General features: G+C 32.0%; 2 protein-coding genes across 5 annotated transcripts in view; one reads left to right on the forward strand and one right to left on the reverse strand.

The window, feature by feature from the left end:
- Positions 1-15,667, forward strand: part of LOC113518531 (E3 ubiquitin-protein ligase MYCBP2) — a 162,209-nt gene that overhangs the window by 86,613 nt on the left and 59,929 nt on the right. The window lies entirely within an intron of this gene.
- Positions 1-15,667, reverse strand: part of LOC113517888 (uncharacterized) — a 33,130-nt gene that overhangs the window by 4,511 nt on the left and 12,952 nt on the right. Inside the window, exons 2-4 of the mRNA XM_026902634.3 lie at positions 5,152-5,404; positions 707-876; positions 145-437 (exon numbers count right to left, since the gene is read on the reverse strand). Coding sequence (XP_026758435.1) covers positions 145-437; positions 707-876; positions 5,152-5,404 — 716 coding nt within the window. The remainder of the gene's footprint in view (positions 1-144; positions 438-706; positions 877-5,151; positions 5,405-15,667) is intronic.

The following is a 15,667-nucleotide window of genomic DNA, read 5'->3' on the forward strand; positions in this document are numbered from 1 at the left end:
TTAGATTGCCAAAATATTCGACATTCAATATTTGATTAATATAATGTAATTATGTCAATTTTCAATAGCACTTTAACTCTTTACATTACAAGTATAATGTAAAAAGAGGTGAATTAGCGGAAATATAATAATAATAAAAACTACCTGCATTGCGATATACGAAGATTAGAAACAGCAGACAATAAAGCTTTTGAAGTTAATTCTTTCACTTTACATCCTATAAAAGTTAGGTAGTCTATCTGTGTCTTTGGGCTAAAGGACTCTTCTTCAATACGTGCAAATGAGCAGTTTATAGCAGTGACGTTGCTATATGTATTTCCAGAGAAAGCTGCAGAGCTGACCACTTCTACATCAACCGACTCCATCGTTATTTTTGCAGCGGAATGTCCAAATGCTTGCCCCGGGATATTGGGTATTGTTACGTTCCTCAACTCGATCTGAAATTTATAAGAATCATAAGTCTTTTGCGCTGGATTTATAAATAGCAGTAAAAGTATTATTTCAATGCGATTTATTAATATAGTTTTCATAATTAATTTCTTCATTCGCTAGGCATAAAACAAAAATTTTGTCGATTTTCAGCATAAGCATATATTTTAAGTGGGAGCATTGCGTAAAACATTAATTAAATATATTAATAGTAAATATTGAACATTTTTTTATGAACTTATAATCTTATCAATTAATTTAAAAGTCGCATACCAACCTTCATATCTGGTCCGTGTTTAGTGTTTGGAACACTAAGGTCGCGCATGAAGGATTGGTCGCTAAGCGTCAGTTCTCCTATGTCGCTGATGTTTATTTCCAGTAACCATGAGAAAGCAGTTCCTTCTAAAGTTGCTCGATAGCAATTTCTGATGTTCACCGTCAATGGTCCTGAAAATAATATTAGACTTGTTTTCAGACTAGGCGAGAGGATAGAATTTGTCCAATAGAATAGTTATGCAAGTATATTTGCTAAAGTTAACCTCTCCTTTCTTAGAGTTGATAAAAATGTCGTTATACTTTTATAAGTAACAATATCAATGTATATTTTGCTTATTTTACTTGGAAACGTTATCATATTTGATACATCATCTGTGTAGATGTATCACATTGTAAGAACTTTCTGTGGCAACGCATCCATTGTACGCACTATCGACTGTTGCGTTGAAATTAAAAATTTAAACAGAACGTTCGTTGTTTTGTAACTGCAACTATAGTGGGGGAACACTTGTCTATTGTCTAAGACATATTCACGCTTTTGTATTACGCTCTCTCGTCTCATGAGTCATTATCCTGTAAAACACGAATGCCGAGTCGGGGAAATGTGTATTTTTAGATGGCTATCCGTGGACGGACGCTCCACTGCCGGCTACCTATGCACTACAAAGATGTCCTCAATATGATAGGAATCAAAATAAAACACATCACATTTTAATTTTTTAATGACGTCATGTATATAGTTGTATATAGTATATGTAGACGTCATGTTGAAGAATAGGATATCTGTGTAGAGAATTATATAAACAAAAATATTAATATTATATATCTATGATAAAAGATATGTTAATAAGATATAACTTTATATAAAGTATGATATAAATTAACAACATAATAAAGTAATATAACGGTGTTTAAGTCCAGTTGAATGGGCGCGGAGAAAAGGTTCGTATGTTGCCCAGTGCTCTTGAGCTTTCGTTGCTTATATTCATGAAGGGCTTTAATATAACCTGCAATTTCCGATAGTTCTCACTTTATTGGTAGCTCTGTCGATCGAAACTGATACCAGTGAAGGAGATGAAACAGGTTCCAATGAGAAATAAGCGGTTCTTCTTTATATTTTAATGTTACATCGATTATTTGTAAGTTTTTATACTTACAATTTTTGTATTGTATGCTATTATGTACATTATTCATTATCCTTTTATTTTATACAGTTTAAAATTATACATTTTTGGAGGTATATCTCGCCATTCGTTAAGTGAGCGTGTGTGTTATTGAGGGAAGGAGGGGAGGGGGGGTCTGAAATAACCTAGAGAATTAGTCATCAAGATGCATTGCAATCGTATTTACCACCACCGACATAAATTCATACACATTTCAGGTGTATCTTGCGTCTTTATAGTCTCTGTTATAAAGTATATAATTGCGTATCATGTCGACCATATCTGTTTACAACGGCGCTATTAAAACAACCGTCCGAATGCAATTAGCTTCTCGGCTGTGATCTGACTATCTAATTATAAGCTCATGTAAAACTTATTGACATTCCTGTTTAGTTGTTTACAACACATTAAGAGCGAACTATATATTTTGTCCTATTAGTTATCCTATCCTACATTTAGTAATAATACTCAAATTGCAATATCAACTTTACATCTATTACAGATGTTTCTCTTAGTGACGTGGCTTGATTTAAAAGATCTTGTTCGATTTGTCTTAATTAGTAGTTAGCTGGCAGAATTTCTGTTGGCCGATTATATTGGTTCAAAGATATTAAAATACGACTATTGCATTGTCTTCAGACTTATATATGTAATGTTGTATGTAAATTAATGGATTGCTGAAAAATTAGATTAATTTTACTGCTTAGGATTTATTATAAATTATATAGAAGGTTCTTATATCCGTGTGATTTCTTTGACTACTCTAAAATAGCTTCTGTATCTGCAAAATGTCATGTACTTAAATTATCTGATTTTTCAATACTAATTAATATAATAGTAAAAATAATTAGGCAGCCGTACTTCTACTGACATATTCACGGAAACAATAATATCATACTAAGTAATATTTTTTGTTTGTCTCCGAAACAACATGCGTCATTGCACAGTGCACAGCTTCTGCCCATATGTCGCGGTTATATTCACCCTTGGATCTTTCGTAGTTATTTATTTATATTTTTCAGTTAGTTTCAATATATTGTTCAATATTTATATAAGTATTTAGATAAATTTTTGCAAAACAATATCATGTAAAAGAGAGAGAGAGAGAGAGAGAAAGAAAGAGAAAGATTTTGGGAGACAAAGACTCCAAGAAACTAAATTAATTGATGTTTTCTTATTAGATTAGAAAGCACAAATTTTTATTAATAGAAGCTTTATTAATAATTATTAATAAAGCTTCTATTTGAACCATTTCACAATACCGTTAATAAACCACAAAATATTTAGTTCGATTTTGTTCTTGGTTTTGAATTAAATTAAAGTTAAAGTGCAAAATATATACGAGATAAACACAATAAATTACTTAAAATAATAATACAACAATGTAAGTACCAAGTGTACGGAGAACTCGAGACAGCACACAGTGCATTCTCACTTCAATTCTGCTCAATACTTTCTATTAACTCTCCGTATCGGATTACTTTGATTTGTTTTATGCGGGCCTTACAATGTCATGGTCTTGTAAGTAGATACTTAATCAGCACGTCGTATGTGGTAGTTTTATTGCTATTAGGAGTTCTTTACATCAATACTTGTCTTATACCCATTGTCTTAATTATGACTGGACTCGTTTTCATATAAACAGGTATTGTATTCGTCAATATACAGGTGATATTGCGCTGTATCTTATTTTTATATAATATCTGAGTTATCCTTTGTATCTCATTGATATATATATATGATACGATAATAGTTATTGGTTGAAATCATAAGATTGATTTACTGGACGTTTGGTATTTGAAAAGGATAATGTTTATTAAGCTCCAATATTTAAATACAGTGGATATACACAAAGAAAACGTTGTTATATTATATAAATAATTGTGGTTCGTCTAGATGAAATTGGACGGCGACTATCCGTTAATCAGACCCGTCCGGTAGTGAGCCATACGTAAACCGGTTGCGAAGATCCGAGTAATCGTATCACTTTTGTGTTCTCTTGAATCATTATTCATTACAAGTCCAATGTAAGTTTGCGATCTTATGTCGTAAGATTACAAATGAATAAAAATAATACGATCGATTGGCACCTTTTTTGTTGATCGGTATATACTTAATCTTTATAAAAAAACTTGTGAATTAACTCGGCTTCGCACGGGTATACAGAATTCTTGAAAATAATATACAGCCTATGTTACTCGCTGATAATGCAGTTTTCTATAAGTGAAAGAATTTTTAAAATGTGTCGAGTAGGTTTTAAGCTTTCCCATTACAAACAAACGTATAAAAATTAAATCTTTCCTCTTTATAATATTAGTATAGGTATTCTCTAAATATTGGAATTAAGAACAATAGGAAATAAGAAAGAAACTCAGCTTCTTCACATTTAATGAAATAAGTTATGTTGTGTTTAAATTTTTTGGGACATAACGCGACGAAATTTTAGGTAAACATCAATAAAAGCAGGTGTGTAGATATAGGTGTTTACTCAAAATCAAGTAAATTATGTTGTCACTTACTTATCGGAAGCAAAAGAAAATCAAAAGCGTCTTCATATCATTGCATACGGTTTGTTTTCCTGTTATATCAAAAAGATAAGATGATACCGTTCGGAGCCGGGATTCAGTAAATTTATTAAAGGGCTCCATGAGAAAAGGTCTGAAAGACTCCAATTACAATCATGTATTCTCGAAACTATAATAAAATACAAGATTCATTTGAGACATCAATGGATACCGAAATGGATATCATCAGGCTTGTCACGTGCTCGGCCTTCAGCAAAGATGCCGGACACCTTTCGTAACTCCTTTTAAATATCACAATATATCTCTACCTTCAAATCACGGAAGCGTACGTGGAATATCTAATAGAAGTGTTGGGTTCAATGTGTTTGATACGTAACATAATTTAGAAATACGACATTACTGATAAAGATTTATATTTCTTTATCATGTCGTGGGTCTTCTTAAGTCGTTAGTCGTATAAGTGATTCTATATACACAATTTCGCATATTAACACTGTAGTATTCATTTCACCCGGTTTAGAATATCTAAAATCGCATTAGCGTATTTTGCATTACAATTAGTATAAAATGTATACGTTAGCTTCAGCGTAACATGTTTTGGTACTCTAACTGTTTCATGTTCTATATGTACAATAGATAATTTATAACCATAGTTTAACAATATAATTTAGAATTGTTCAATATGATGAAACAGGTAGAGTTTTAATATTGTTCATTCGCACTGCTTAGTATTAATAGTATTATTATTAAAAACTAACCTTCAATATGCATAAAGGTATTGGTCTCGATGATAAGTGAATCGCAGTCTTCTATTTCGAGCAGTCCATTCACAAGCTCCAACTTGACGGCTGCCGATTTTTTTAAGATAATCGTCGAGCATTCCAAAAGATGAATCTTCCGTATGTCCTCCAGTTCGCTCAGCGAGTTCGCTTCGAAAGTCAAACTATAGGCTCCGGATATCACCAAGTTCGATGTTTGCTTTGGAATATCACCTTCTTTTACATATAGCACCTGGAACAAAAACGGAAATCGGATGATAGTTTATTTTTTTATATTTAAAATTCTTTTTTTATGCAACTTAGAATAAAAATGAAAAAAAAAAAAGCTAACGATAGCCCACCTGATGGAAATCGGTAACCGTTGCCTATAAACATGAACAGTACTATGGGCATAACATTCGCGTTTTTTCTTAATGATTTTTGTGTATAAAGATAATGATGGATTAAAGCGATGCCGATTCCATAACTCAAAATAAGAAAATCATTCTCATTTCTTCAATCATTATCATTTCAAAAAGTAGAAGAGACAAGGAAACAAAGAATAGGGTTGCTAGTGATTTAACATACTGCATAAAGTTATAATGAACTAAATATACAAATGTAACCTGTACACTATTTGAAAAAGTCATCAAATAATTTCATTCTTTCATGAACCCACTCGTGTAACTGCCACGTCTGCTACTTGTCTTGACAATGTTTTTTGTAACTGCGAGTATACAGAAAAATTCATAATAAATAAACTTCCTTCAGATCACTGTGGTCAAGTTGTTAAGTTTAGCAGTCAAATCAATAAAGTCAACAATAATAAAAAATCAAAAAGACAAATAAATGTTTACAATATTAATAAATACAAAAGCGCGATTAAAAATAAATTGGATTTGCTGTTACAATCTAGTAATAATCCTGATTATCTTTACACCAAGCTAATTAATATTTTATCCGGAGAATATGAACAATTTTTCAAGAAAAAAGAAGTTCATGTTAAATCTAAATTCACGGAATGGGCAACAGTAGGAATACTTAAAAGTAGAAATATTTTGTTTGATTTATACGATCAAAAAAAATATCGATTTGATGACAAATTCACCACTTATGTAAAAAATTATTCTAAAATTTTTAAAAAAGTTTGTATTATGGCTAAGTCTAATTATTTTAATAAACAAATTAAGCAGTCTTCTGACAAAATTAAAACCATCTGGAGCATTATAAATAAAGAAACTGGAAGATCTAAAATAGCCTGTAATCAATTTACATTAAATTATGATAATAAATTAATATCAACAACAAAAGATGTAGTTAATATTTTTGAAGATTTTTTTGCTAATATTCCGATTGATATTACATCTTCTCTGGACTCAACTCAATCTCGAGCAAAAAAATTACTAGAGACTAATATCGGTTGTTGTTCTTTAAGATTTAAATTTTCACATGTTAGCCCCTTTCATATCATAAAAATATTCAAACAGCTAAATTTAAAAAATACGGAAGACCTTTGGGGCATGTCTGTAAAAGTAGTTAGTTCTTTCATAGATATTGTTGCTCCATATCTAGCCACTATTTTTAATAAATGTATTGATAATGGCGTTTTTCCACATTTAATGAAATTTAGCAAATTAATCCCACTATTTAAATCAGGAGATAAATTTGAGCCAGGGAACTATAGACCTATATCTATTTTGCCAGTTCTAAGTAAGGTGTTTGAAAAGATAATGTTAAATCAAATGTTACATCACTTCAGGGTTAACGGACTGCTTCACAGTCAGCAATATGGTTTCACCGCCGGCAAGTCTACCACTGACGCAGGTGTTGCGCTAGTGACACATATTTTCGAATCTTGGGAGAGGTCACAGGATGCACTCGGAGTTTTTTGTGACCTATCAAAGGCATTTGATTGTGTGGATCATAAAACGCTTTTGTACAAGCTCGAACATTATGGTATAAGAGATAATGATCTAAACTTAATGAGAACTTATTTAGAGGATAGGGTTCAAACTGTAGATATTGACGGTGTAAAATCTAAGGGAGCTAATATTAAGATGGGCGTTCCACAAGGGTCAATCTTAGGCCCCTTTCTCTTTTTAATCTACATAAATGACCTTCCCTTTATGGTAGAGAAAATTGCAGATATAGTGCTGTTTGCGGATGATACTTCGTTAGTGTTTAAAATTGGACGTCAAAGTAATCAATTAGACGATGTAAATTGTGCTATGTCTGCAATATTAAATTGGTTTACATGTAATAACCTATTATTAAATTCCAGCAAAACAAAGTGTATAAAATTTACACTTCCTAATGTAAGACTAATAAATACACAGTTATTGCTTAATGATGAAATAGTAAATTTTGTTAATGATACAGTTTTTTTAGGTATAACAGTGGACTCGAAATTACAATGGGGGCCCCATATTTCAAAATTGGCCAGTAGACTCAGTTCTGCTGCATATGCAATTAGAAGAATTAGACAATTAACAGACGTGGCAACGGCTAAACTTGTATATTTTAGTTATTTCCATAGCATAATGTCTTATGGCATACTGCTGTGGGGTAAAGCAGCCGATATAAATACTATATTTGTTTTACAAAAGAGAGCCATACGTTCTATTTATGGTATGGGTTCGAGAGAGTCATTACGTCAGTGCTTTAAAGACTCAAATATCCTCACAGTTACTTCACAATACATTTATGAAAATATTATGTATACACGGAAGAACTTAGAGAGTTTTAAAAAACTCAAAGACTGTACAAGTAGAAACTTACGCAATATAAATAAGCTTATTTTACCTAAATGCCGTCTGCACAAAATCAGTAATTCATTCTATGGTAATTGCATAAGATTTTATAATAAACTGCCGGAATCTGCATTAAATCTGACAGAGAGGCAATTCAAATCTTATATTAAACAATTTTTATGTAAGAAAGCCTATTACAGGATAGACGAATTCATAGATGACAACATATCAAGTAAATAATTAGTTTATTAGCATACAACGTTATAATTTTATTTTCTCATTGCTTTCTTGATTTAATTGATTAATTTTAGAAATATGAAAGCGTAGCGGTTTTTTGTATTAATTGCCGCATGCATTCTTATGTAAAATGTGAATACTATAACTATCAGATGGCAATTGTGAGTAGCTTTGACGTGGTCTAGTGTTTTGAGTAGTCATGCTCACTAAAATGTCCAGACTTGTGGCGGCGTGGTGGGCCGGGTCATTGGGCTCCCTAAAATATGGTCGAGCGCAGTGATGGCTGGCTCATCCGTCATACTCGTGAACGGGTGCTGCTTGTAGGGACTGGTCTGCTCTAATCACTATGACTGATTTCCTCTTATTAATTGTTTAACCAGTTGGTTATGTATTCAATATTTTTTTTTTCTTTTTGAATATTTAATTGAATTAGTGCTAATTGGTGGTTTGTATTCACACAATTAAACTTGAAAATGTAAAGTAATAATAAAATTATTTAAAAGAGCAACACGCAAGTTTCTTGCTCGTTCTTCTTGTGATGAGACAGCTTTCCGAACGAGCGGTAGATTAAAAAAAAAATGTAATGACTTTTCAAAAGTGCTTCAATGTAAGTTTATTTGAATAAATGATTTCTATTCTATTCTATTCCTAAGCCTTGTTTAAATAACTTAACGAGTACTAAGAAATTGGTTGTAAATATTTCTCTTTCAGTTTCAATGACTAAACATTATTATTAAGCCCATGTCTAGTGTTATGAAAATCGACCGTTGTATTTACGTATAATAATAGCCTGTCATCGTTATACAATACTAAGTGGCACAGAGCAACATGTGTATTTACTGATAACAGAATCCCTAGGGCCATTTATACAATTACATATCTTGTTTGGTAACTTTTCATTTAAGTTTACTTTGTCTATTTTATCGTTATTTGGGTTAAATCAATGGTGTAAATTGCGTGTCATTAAACAAGATCGTCTAAATAACTGTCCCGGGTGGTCTATAGAAGGGGAGTCCAAACGGATACGGGTTGTTGATTGAATTACACGAGAAGTGGGGAAAGTGGAAGGGCCAATGGGAACCTATCCTAATTGGCCCTCACGTTGCGAGTTTGGTTGTTTAGATCGATGCAAATTGGAGACGTGACGACACAAATATGCATACATTGATATGTAAAAAACGATATTAATCGAAAATGAAAAGAAACTAAATGCACCGATAAACGACGAGGTGTTTTGTATTTTTGCAATGTGAAAAACAAGCATTTTTGACACTGCAAAAATAAATGGTAGCTTCGATTACATACATACTGTCACGCCTGTCTCCCATTAGGGTAGGCAGAAATATTGGCACGTCAAATGCTTCCATTATGTAATCAAAATTAATATGAAACTAACACGAGAGCAAATCCGAACGATTACATTGTCACTAACAAATTCTGTCGAATTGAGAATCTCGTTTTAGAAGTCGCTTTAAAAGTGAGAGTGCATTGCTTTCCATCAACCCATTGTTTTATACTTCCAGTTCGGCTAGACGTTGAAACCGCCGATATGAATAGTAACAAAGAGTAGTACATTTCCCTTTCTAACCCTGTTATCTAGTGCATGAGCTGTACCAGATAAAATTGGCTTCTTGTATATTAGTATTTGTTTGTTATCGAATACCTATTTATGTGTGTGTCTAATGTGTTCCGTCACTTGCGTCAGATAATGCGAAAGGGTGACTCACATATATTAAGTCAAAACAACGGATATTCTATAATGTTATGTTACTCCTTTCGAAATTATTTTAATAGCCAGTATGTACATTTGTTTAAAAGAATTTAAACATATTATTTCAATCTCGCATAAGATTCATAGGTTGACGTATTAAATTGAATTCGTTTCCGATATATTCGAGTCCGAACAGAGACGCGTAAGACCACAAAAGGAAGACGTAGAGATGACACGTCCGCTCCCACATACGCTATAGCAAATAAAAATAAACGCACAAACAAACGCACACTAGGATACCAATTGGGCGCCATTTTTATATAAGCTTAGTGGAATGAAACATTTTACAGCAAACAATTATTATTGCCGACGGAAAAATTTCCAAAATTTTTGTTTCTGAAAATTATGAAAATTTAAGTTGATTTAAGCAAAATCTGAAGGAATCATTTATATGTCTCTATAAATGAAAAAGTAATAGGAGTTGAAAGTTGCTCTTGGAAAAACAATTTCATTGAATGCGGCGTTCAGCGCGTGACGTCACTGTTCCTATTCCAGCGTTTTGTATTCGCTTAGTATGTTAACTCATTAGTGTGCAGTTTCATTCGCGGTTCGTCTTTTTTAATTTTTGCTAAATATATGAGTATAGTATGATAATATGTGATTATGTAAGAAAGAATTTTTGGAAATTCCACCCTTAAAAGAGTAAAATAAGGGATAAACGGTTGTATGGGAACTCATTATTTTTCAAGTTAAAAGTATGAAATTTCGTATGTTCTATTAATTTTCTGTTTAGAAATAAATAAATATGTATTTCAGCGTTTTTGAAAATCTATCCATTAAGTGTCAAATAGAGGTTGAAATTGAATATGAGAGTTGGTCATTTTTTAAGAAACACAATGATGAAATTTAATATTTAAGCTTCTCAGTATAAATAAATACGTATGTTTTTCGACTATTTTTGGAAATTAAACCTCTAATAGGTAAAAATGGATGTAAATATTAACACAAGAATGTAATTTCATGCATGAAAATTACAGATTTCCATACAAATTTTTTTTTGCTAGGTGAAAATAGTATGGTAACCCCGCCTGAGCTAACGGGATACGCTGGCGGAGCACCAGTGAAAGGTGATAGATGAGAATGAAAACAGGCCAGCTAGCCCATCATGATGAATTCATCAGGAATTAACCATTATAGTTTCCAGGGAGAACCGCGAGGAGGTCGACCTGGTTGGGTATATTGCTAGCAATAGGATTCTCAGTCTCCATTACTAACAATCCCTTCCCCCCCCCATACAAATATATAGGTATAAACTAAACAGTGTTTATAAAAAAAAACAGTATTTATAAAAAAAAAAACAGTATTTCACCAAATAATGGTTAAGAGCACGAACGTCATGCTGAATGTAGTAGACGATTTGCAGCGCGACGATCTCGAGTAGGTGGAGTGACGTCGTGGCGCGTCAGTAGCCACTGTCATTCCGGGCTAAAATACGTCAACTTCAACGATCTATTTCTCAACCATTTATTAACTGATTTTAAAAAAAAATTCACGTGTATATAACTTTTGACTTATACTTTAATTATATTAAGCTAAAAACGACATTTTCAACAAGTTCCCTTGTCTATTATTATCTAAGAGATATAAGAATTGCAAAGAATTACATTACTTTTCATTAGTTGAAAACATAAGTTGTTTAAAAGATAACATATTTTTATTAGTGAAGTTATTGCGGTTGCCACCTTTTATAATATCCATGTTTTTTTCTATTATGTATGTAGAATTAATACGAATGTTTACCTTTTTTGTCATTTGGAATTGTAAACAAGCTGGCTACACTTTCGATGAGAAGTCGTAAACTTCAAATTTATATGGAACATTTAATAATTATTATATCATTTGTGTACCAGTGCCACGGGTATCACAATATTCTGTGACACCCATGGAACATCTCATGGATTCGTAATTTAATTCCCTTAATCTACCCTTCAAACGTCCCACTGCTAGGCACGGATCTCTTCCCATAAGTGGAGGATATAACTATTAGTAACGCTGGTCAAGTGATTTCTTGTAAAAGATTTAATTTCGTGTTTTCCTTCTATTATAATATTGCTGTTTGTTCCTTTAATTTAGTTCTGGGATAAAAAAAAAAGAATGGTGACACATTGTTTTCATAGTCTGCGCACCGACTCTTTAAAGGTCATCTTTTATGCGATGCTATATATTATTTGAGATTTTTCATTCACAGAAATGCGTTAAACATTGCGCACTGTGTCTGAGTCAGATTTGCTAAAGGCGTTTTGTTTTGCAACTACATGTCTCTACAAGTCCATTTACGGCTTATAACCGATGCCCAAGACATGTTCACAGTCGCCAACTCGCTTCCAATTCTCGATTGGTTAAAAGAAACTCGTTTACCTACTTGTTTTTCACTCTTGAACTTTGATATTTACAATATATCAGATTGCATTAAAACTGTCATTAATATCAATGGGAGGACCTTTATTTATCGATTCTTAATGTTCAGGGCTTGTTCATAACTAGTCACTTTTCCTATAAATTTGTGAAAGCTCCTTATTCTACTTAAATATGTTTTTTATTAATTTTTAATCTTTTTTTTTTCTTATATTGTAAACATTTAATGCAGTAACAATTTGAGTTGAAATACAGTTTTAGTACAATGGCACTCGAACAAAACCTTTTTCGATCCCTAAGAGCTACTGAGAAATTTAATCTTTTTATATATTTTACTTTGTATTTTAATTATAAGAAACTTTTTTTTTTTTTTGTAATATTTATTAAATATACACTGTGTGTGTAAATTATTGACTACTAGTTTAAAGCCGGAATAAGATCATTATGAATGGTTAACTAACTAAGTCTCAGCTATTGCATGCAAAACCTGTTTAGCCGGTGAGCCGCAAGTTGAGAGCCAGCTAAAACGCAGAAACATGTGTTTGTTAGATTATATGGGTCGCGATACTCACTGCAATTTATACTATCTTAAATTTGTATATAATGACAATCATCACGAGCAAGGTCGCGATCTATTTGACGATAAAAGTTAACGTTTTGATTTTTAAAACCAGATAAATTGGTTGGAACATTGTACACAATGCCCGGAGATTTTCGTTTGACTGTGATGGGCCATAAGTCAATTGGAACAATAGATGGGTGCCAACGTGATTCTGCGCGACTTGGATACTTATGGACGATTTTCAAATTTACAAACAATTTAATCCTTGTATTACATAAAGTTTATTAAAACAAACATCTTTTATCACATCAGAAACGTGAATTGTCATGAAATTCACTCATAATTCAGTAGTATTACTAAAAAAAAGGAAAGTAATTAAATAAATTAAATTTGTAACAATCAAGTAGCTAATTATTTGTCTTATGCTTAGTATTTGATAGTTCATGTCCAAAATTTATAATGACATAGAAGTACCTAATAAAATCTATTGATATTTTATTAACAACCTCTAGTGCAATCTCAATCAAGCACAATAAGTACTAACTGTATCGCATACATTGAGGACCTTCTGACATGACGTTTAAACAGGTCACTTCGTCACAATGTATTGGTTGTTGGACCTGGTCTCTTTAGCAATAAGATTCAAAATAGCATTGGAGTCGAAATTGACTCTATTTGTATAACAACCTTGTGTGAATCGTTCTTAATTCTATCCAGCTCATAGTTTATCAGAGTATATCAGAGTACATGTTATAAAATACAACTAGGGTTCGGTATCAGAATACATTATTTTAGAAGAAACTTGTGAAGTAAAATTTTTAATTTTATTGAATTCTTCAAAATATTCATCAACTATAAATTTATTATTTACATCTGTGATTTCTTTAATGAAATCTTGAGCATGTTATTTATTACAAATAAACTTTTAATAGTATCTAAGTTGTTGGTTTTTGCTGTGTGGCCTTGCGTGTAAACAATGAAACGTTCTCATATGCTCTACTGCTACCACTGAGCTATTGTTCCACATTGTTACATTTACTGTTACTAGTTAGTAAACAAGAGGATAAGTTTAATTGTAAACAAAATTGACACGACATTTCCTATTCATATTTGATCGAATTAAATCTTTCTTATGTACTGAATTCTGTTCTCGTTATTTATATTTTAATTTTATTTTACTTACTTTTTAATTTTGTACAACAAACAATTTTTTAATTATTTTTATGTAAATAATAAATTCTATAGTTTTTAAAGACATCATTATTATGTTTGAGGAAAGTTGTTATAAAATATGCTTGGAATATATTTAAATTCCAACAATGTGGGTTAAATGGTGACCCTATTCATTATACGACGTATTTATACGACTGGATGTGGTTTGCAAAATTAAAATTAGTGTAGAAAACATATTTTTAATTATTCACACCACAAACTACAATGTTATATTATGTATGTATTTAATTCTGAAATATATTTTTTTTTGCAATTACGCAATTGTGAAGTGTCAAATATTATTTGATCTAATATTTAGTAAATTCATTTCTAACTTATGAAATCTGGAATAGAATAGGTGGCTACTTTATGATTAGTGTCCTATCTTCTGAAACTGAAATGAAAATTTACATAGCAAGCCATAGAGTATTTAGAGTTTATTTTTATGCAACTTAGAATGGCAAACAAGCTGACGGCCCACCTGACGAAAAGTGGTAACCGTTGCCTATAGACATTAGCAGTACCATGGACATAACAGAGCATACTGTTTTGCCCATGACACTTCCCATGCGTTGCCATTCCTGAGGACTAAGGTGTTATTCCTCTGTATCCTGTTATTTCACTGCCATATCCTAATCTTCAAATCCAAACACAGCTGCTTCACGATAGAAACACGAATAGGACAAAGGTGCCCAAGCAAACGGCTTTTGTACAAAGTTTCCCTCTGGTTTCATCAATGAGTTCGTAACACTTTTTTAATTGCCCTAAATATTTAGCATACTTATTGATCCAATGTATATCGTCTGTCATTTAGTCAACGGGTCAATATCCGAAGAAATTTGTTTAATATTAGTGCCATCATTGTTAATATACCCTGTCAGTTCGTCTACCACGCGGTCCATGGTGAATTCATCACGATAAGTCCACTGGTCTGACTTTATCCTAACTTATCATGCCTCATTGGTAAAACGCCAGCGTAGTTTTATTATTCTATTTTTTATACATAAAAAAAGAACAAGATCCTGAATGCACCGAACCTAAAATTGTATTTTATACTATGCCCAAAACTATTAATTTATAGCTTACGATTTTACACTATTCTATTGACTATAATATTGTGCCAGCGTCTACCCTGCACAATTTAATATTAGATTTTATTCCGGGAATATGAGTGCGTTACAGAAACCACACATATGAATGAGTTGGGATGTGTTCCAAAATAGTTACGCATTTAACCAATACGTCGTCAATTTCGTGTTTCTTTCTAACACTATCTAATATATCTAATTTAATAGCGATGACCGTTCAGAATGCTTCACATGTTGTCAGTTATCGGAGTATTGAACTTAGCTATCTTTTTCCTTAGTTAGTTTGTTTTACTCGTACATTTATAACCAGCAAGGGATACGTTTTTCGTTGTTTGCCAGCTGGTTAGGTTATACAAGCTAAGTTTCGGACGTTGTTTGATAAATATACACAGTAGGTATCCATTGTAATATTAGCTTATAAAGAAGGGCACAATTTATTAATAGCACAAAAAGCCTTACTGGCTGGCTGATTTAGTGATTAAAGATATGTTTAAGTATTGTCTTTAGATCTACTAATGAATAGCTTTAAACATAAATTGAA

This window comes from Galleria mellonella, unplaced genomic scaffold (assembly GCF_026898425.1).
Source record: "Galleria mellonella isolate WM207_F2 unplaced genomic scaffold, CSIRO_AGI_GalMel_v1 utg33, whole genome shotgun sequence".
In the NCBI taxonomy this organism is placed as follows: Eukaryota; Metazoa; Arthropoda; class Insecta; order Lepidoptera; family Pyralidae; genus Galleria; species Galleria mellonella.